The 5788-nt window shown below is 57.6% G+C and overlaps 1 protein-coding gene across 2 annotated transcripts; it reads right to left on the bottom strand.

The window, feature by feature from the left end:
* Positions 1-210: 210 nt before the first annotated feature.
* On the bottom strand, positions 211-4820 carry LOC121357354 (heme-binding protein 1-like). 2 transcript variants are annotated; one of them, XM_041474545.1, is made up of 5 exons: positions 4616-4820; positions 4430-4515; positions 1707-1848; positions 1390-1573; positions 212-1238 (listed from the first exon to the last, which is right to left on the bottom strand). In XM_041474545.1, the coding sequence occupies exons 1-5, from the start codon at positions 4761-4763 to the stop codon at positions 1064-1066; spliced, it is 735 nt and encodes a 244-aa protein (XP_041330479.1). In that variant the 5' UTR covers positions 4764-4820; the 3' UTR covers positions 212-1063. The 2 variants fall into 2 exon arrangements, with proteins under 2 accessions (XP_041330478.1, XP_041330479.1); XM_041474544.1 differs by lacking the exons at positions 4430-4515; positions 4616-4820 and adding an exon at positions 2212-4422 and having other exon boundaries at positions 211-1238.
* Positions 4821-5788: the final 968 nt, after the last annotated feature.

Below are 5788 nucleotides of genomic sequence, written 5' to 3'. Positions count from 1 at the left end.
CAAACCACCTTACCTTCAGGGGAATGTGCCCACAGTTCTTGCAGCAGCAACAGAAGCAGCCTGTGCAGTAATGCAGAGGGTGTGCTTGGCTGAACAGGAAGCACTAACCTGGGCTAATTAGAGCCACAGCTTTGCAGCCTGGACCATCTCCAGGAAGGAGACAGCAAGGCTCTTCCCAAGCCAACCCAGCTGTCCCCATTCACACCATCAGTGATCTGTAGCTGCAGTGGTTTGAACTGGGTTTATTTACTGTTGGCACTGCCAGCTTCCCCCAGGAAAGCATGATGGTATTCATGGATGTGAAACTCACTAATCAATGCACAACACAACACAACACACAGTGCTGCTGCTCCTGCTGCTCTCTGGACCTACCCCTCTCAGCTCACAGCAGGTCTGCAAAACAGCACCCACAAGAGATAGACAAAGGCTGCCAGTGCCCTAGTCCTGGCTGAGGAATGGTGAGTGACAGCCAGGGAGGCACTCAACGGTCCAAAGAGAACCACCCCAGCAGGAAACATTCAGGATTCACACCTGAATTCAAGCCCTTTTCCCCTTTGAACGCAACTGTCTCTGTAGCACCATTTCAGTGGCTCTGTTCAGGACAGGCAGCCATTCTCACAGGAAGCAGGCAGAGGCCACACTGAGCCCCACATATTGTACACAGTCATGTGCCCTGCAGACACCATCACCTTGTGATGCTGTCCACCAGCCTCCCTGGCACAGCTCTGCAAGCCCAGTGCAGGTCAGGCTAGCACATCACACAAGCCCACACGGTTACTGCCTTAATGAGCCCCCACCACGTGCTTCCCATCAACAGCTTGCTCTAGAGGTCATCTTTGGTGCCAGCTCCAGCTCCAGCCTCAGCTGCAGGGGCTGGTGAAGTGCAGGCCAGGCAGGATTTCCCCTGGCAGGACCCTTGCAGGGCAGGCTGGAAACCCACCCCACAGTCTCTTAGTCTCTCGTTGTGTGGCTGAATAGCGGGGATGTGCTCTGTCTCCTCTGGGTCAGAACTGCCATCCACAGCGGGTCCAGTGGCGCGCTGGCTTGCGGTGACGGAGGGGACTCACTCGGCCCGGCAGATGAACCAGATCTCATTGCGGCGCTGAGGGATGCTGGGGTTTTCGTAAGAAGCCACGATGTAGGTTCCCTGCAGCACCATATCTGTGGAGCCCAAGAGCTCCCAGAAGAGACTGATCTCCCGCAGAATTGTCTCCTCGGTGGTCATCCCATAGAAAACCCTGCAGCAGCAACGGGAACAGCATAAACAACAAAGCCAGCACATTGGCACAGCCAGAGCTCCCATCCCTCTGCCTAACGAACCACAGCAGCCACGCAGGGAGTTTGTACATCTCTGCTGAGCTGAGAAAACACCTCTGGTGCTGGGGTCACCTGGTTATAACCCGGAGTGGTGCCCTCTCGGTGATGTGGATTTCGGGGTCTATGGGAACAGGGGGGTTTTGCTGGAACTGTCCTGGGAGATAATAGGCAGTTAGGACCTCACGCTCCAGCTCGGTCCCCTCCTTGGTCAGGTGGATTTCGTTGAGCACAGGGACTGTCATGCCCAGATAGCAACCTGGAAAGAGGCAGGCAGGCAGTGAGACAGGTGTGTTAGCAGCAGCAGCCCTCCTCCCCACTTCGGATGGACAGTGGCAAAGCCCTTCCCTCTGTGCACTCTGCCAGCCCCTCCAGCCCCTGCCTGCACACACCTACAGAGTTCTCCTTGCAGATGTAGCGCATGAGCTTCATGAAGCTCATGGAGATGCTCTGCTCATACATGGGCTCCCCCATGGTGACACAGGCCCACTTCCCAGCTGGGTACTGCCGCTCCTCGTAGGCCGCTTCTTCGCACTGAAACAGGCCACAGACAAGCCAAGTCAGGGCTGAGCACACTGACAACACCGCAGCAGCTGGGTGGAAAACCAACACTGACAGGCAAGAAGCAGGGAGACATGAGCCTGCCAAAAGGAGAGCTCCTGCTAGGCAGTGGTTGGCAGAGCAGGACAAAGAAGGTGAGGGGAGCTGGCATCACACACACCTCAGACAAGGATACTTATGAGCACTGGGCAAAGGTCAGAAGTCAGCAAAAGGGAAGGCACAGACAAGGGACAGGGTGCAAGGGGGTCTGGAGGCTCCTGGCATGCACAAGGAATGCAGCACATCCTCAGCAAGGGGCACAGGACTTTCAGTTCCTCTTCGGTCCGGCCTACTCACAAGGATGTTCCTGATTCCAGGCACCCAAAGGCCTCCAGTAAGGCTGATGTTGTTCTCAGGTGCAGTGTCTTTTCCCTGGAACACTGCATGCACAGAGGATAACAGAAACATCCCTACCCAGCAGAAGGGAAAATCTGGCAGAAGAGCTCTAGCACCCAGAAGAATAGCGAAGACTGGAATAAAACTCCTCAGATCCTTCTCCCATAATAAGAAGTGACAGGAGGAAGAAGAGAATGAACCCAGCTGTGGAATTTTGTGGTATGAGTCAAAATCTCTATTTCCAACACAGAATGTCCAGTATTCTGAACAAACCTGACACAGAAGGGGGGCAAGGGGAATGGAGAAATTGCATCTAGGTATGTTCATAGGTCAGCTCCTGGCATGTCTGTGACCACAGGTAACCTAAACAGGCGCTGGGAAGTTGTAGCCAGCACCTCTCTTCCTACTCTCAGCTCATTCTTCATCCAGATGAAAGTGGTCATGAGACAACCTTGTCCCACAGAGCTCAAGGCGTCTTCCCAAACTTCTTGCTTCCATAGTTGTGATGGCAGTGACGGAGACAGGAAGCTGTGACAAGACTCAGCACTGGGTGCAGCCTCCCTGTGCCTCCACCCAGATCAGGTGTCTTCCCTGAAAGCCAAGCCAAAGGCAGAAGGAAGGCAGCAGCTTTTGTGCATCAGTGGGATGCCAGTAAGAAGAGTGCCCCAAAACACTGTGGGCATTCCCCCTCTAGCTGGGGCCGTGCCTGCCATTGTCCCACCAAGCAAAGCAGAGCAAAGCAAGAGCATTTTCCAAGCAAGGAAATCACCAATCCCTCTACTCCATCTGCCATACCACCTGCAACAAACGAATCAACCCAGTGAAGTCACAGCATGTGGCTGTGCCACAGCCTGATCCTTCCACTAAGCACCACCACTCTGGATGACACTTGTCCAAAAGAAATACGGAAGATGCTTCATGCAGACACAGTAGCAACAGGTCCCTGCAATGTGAGCTGGGGAACTGAGCCCTGACTGAGCTGGGGGCTGAGTGCTGACAGGGCACAATGCTGTAGGTGGCATAATAATTCACTTGCCTCCAAGAGGATGAGGGCTTGTAGCACTGGTAGCTCAGGAAAGGCAACCAAATCCTACTGATCTGCCTGAGCCTGACAAACGTGTCCCTAAGAGCCCCAGCTCCAAAGTCCCCTCAGCGCTGATGTCAGGCTGTGGCTCTTCTCACTCAGCCTCACACTGCAAGAATCCTCCTCAGGCACAGATGGGATGCCAACAACAAGAAAAGCTCTTCAGTTCCCACAAAGTCTTGGGGCCCCATTCCTGCCTGGGACTGACACAGGTGGAGAAAAGGCCAGATTAAGTCCCTGGGACCCAGAACAAGGAAAGAGGGAGTGTGGTGAAGCCCCAGTTCCAAGCTGCACAAGCCACATGCTCAGACATGTTTTACAGGGAGTGCTGGATCTCAGCCCAGAAGAAATTGGTTAACCACTTCTCATATAGAGGACAATTGACAGATGTCTTCTTGGTAGAAAGCCCAGCTAGGCCTTATAGAGACACAAGAACCAGTCTGACAAGCAGTTATTTCTCAAAGCACAGAAGCACCCTTATGTGCAGGAGATGAAAGTAAGTGTGCAACATAGCCAGCACAAAGAGAAGATCTTCAGGCAAAAGACACCATGTTGGGTTTGGTGGTTGAGACAAATAACTACACATGCTCTCATCTGACAGCCAGGGTCACAGGCTCTGTGTTCCCCACAGACACGTCTTTATCTTGTGCCAGCTGAATTCTCCAGCTCAACCAGCCAACATAACCAGCACAAACACAAAGCCAGCAGGACTCTGAGCTACGCAACAAGGTGTTTGGAGAGCGGCAGGGAGCAGGCTCTGAAGTGAAAGTTCACTTTCTTAGATGTGGCCAGGCCAGCAAGAGGACAGGCTGGTAAAGGAGGCGGATGGAAGTCAGAAGACCAGAGAAAGCTGCACGACTTGTCCAATTTTAAAACAAAGGCCAGGAAGCTGAGCATTGCCATTACTCTACACGGGAGGAGGGGCAGGAGCGGCAGAATACCGCACCGATCCAGCGGTGCCATCCCGGCCGCGGTGCTGCAGGAGCCCCGGCGAGGCTGGGGCCGGCACGAGGCCCCTTCCCTGCCCGGGCGGGCGGCAGCGCCCGAGGCAGCCCCACCACAGGAGCCGGGCGTGCGGAGAGGGTCAGGCCTCACCTTCCCGTGCTGCGAGAGGGAGACGTACGGCACGGGCTCGCGAGCGTGCCTGTGCCGGGCCATCTGGGCGATCGGGCCTGCCATGTCTGCAAGGCAAAGCACACGAGAGACGAGGGCTCGCCCCGGCCGCGGCGCACAAGGAGTCCCGGTCCGTGCCATCACAGCCCCGGCAGGCCCGGCGCTCACCTCGGGGCAGGCTCACTCGGTGCGTGCTAGCCACGGCCTCCCAGTGGGCGAACAGCCGTCCCTCCCCCTCCTGGTCGTCCTCGCCGTCGCTGCCGTCCCCGTCCTCCTCGCCCAGCCGCTCCAGGTCCTCCAGCGTGATCCGCGCCATCGCGTCCGCCGGGAACGGGACGCGGACCGCCCCTGTGCGGCACAGCACGGCCCAGCGCGGCGGACAGCGCGCCCTGGTGTTCCGGCGGACCGCGGCGGCGCTGTCCCCAAGCAGGCGGCGCCCGCCCCCGCCCCGCCCGTCCCGTCCACCTCAGACCGAGCCGCGGTCGCTTCTAGGGTCGGTTTTATTTAATAAAATAAAGTACAGCGATCATCCGGCGGGGAACCGGCGTGCCGGGGGCATGGGGCACTCCCGCCGCTGCCCCGGCCTGGGGGATAGCCCCCCTCCCCGGGCTGGCGATTCTACCTGGTGAGCGTGTGTGACCGGTACCGAGCATGCGGCCACCGGAGCTGCGCGCCCCGGTGAGCAGCAGAGGAGCATGCGGGCGGGCTGCGGTGCCCGAACTAGCTAGGGACTCCCGGGGGAGGCCGGGCTGGGCAGGCAGACGGTGGCACGAGAACCGGTGATGGGGAGAACAGAGTAGGTGGTGTGGGGAGGTGCCGGGCGCTGCCCCGTGCAGCGCGAAGCCAGGGTGCCCAGCAGCGGAGCAGCCAGCTCAGTTGGAGGAGAGCAGGGAGCTGTGGGAGGACAGGTCCATGCTGCTGGCGCTCAGGCCTCTGCTCTCCGCACGGAAGCCTTGGGTACCCTGGAAAAAATACAGTGCCCATGAGGTACCTGCAATCCACTCCCATGCCCCAAAGCTGCCACCCCAACTCCTGCACCCTTTGCCTTGCAGGCCAGGACGGCCCTGGTGCTGCTGTCACACACAGCTGCTTTTGCTCCCAATCTGTGGCTGAGCTTTGTGGGGAGGAAGGTGGGTCCTTGGAAGCAACACCTTCAGATTTGGAGCTCTGACCTCAGACGAGGGGCTATAAGCTCAGGGGTTCTCAGCACTGCACCTGGGACTCACCAATATGTCCCTCACCCCTTGCACTGCTGGCCACACAGCCCCCAGCCTCACGTGCAGTCCTGCACCAGCCCCACCACTCACACTGTGCTTACCTCAAACGAAGCATCACTACCGA

The sequence above is a fragment of the Pyrgilauda ruficollis genome, unplaced genomic scaffold (assembly GCF_017590135.1).
Source record: "Pyrgilauda ruficollis isolate IOZ18807 unplaced genomic scaffold, ASM1759013v1 scaffold328, whole genome shotgun sequence".
NCBI lineage: Eukaryota > Metazoa > Chordata > Aves > Passeriformes > Passeridae > Pyrgilauda > Pyrgilauda ruficollis.
Note: the sequence above shows the minus strand (reverse complement) of the source record. Positions and strands in the feature narration are given on the sequence as shown.

Bases quoted from the DNA above. Each gene is read 5' to 3' on its own strand.
- LOC121357354 (XM_041474544.1), bottom strand. From the start codon at position 2,577: ATGAACATACCTAGATGCAATTTCTCCATTCCCCTTGCCCCCCTTCTG. The intron at 1,849-2,211 runs GTGAGTAGGCCG...GGCCTGTTTCAG, and splicing joins CTGGAATCAGGAACATCCTT to TGCGAAGAAGCGGCCTACGA. The intron at 1,574-1,706 runs GTGTGTGCAGGC...GCCTCTTTCCAG, and splicing joins CTGCAAGGAGAACTCTGTAG to GTTGCTATCTGGGCATGACA.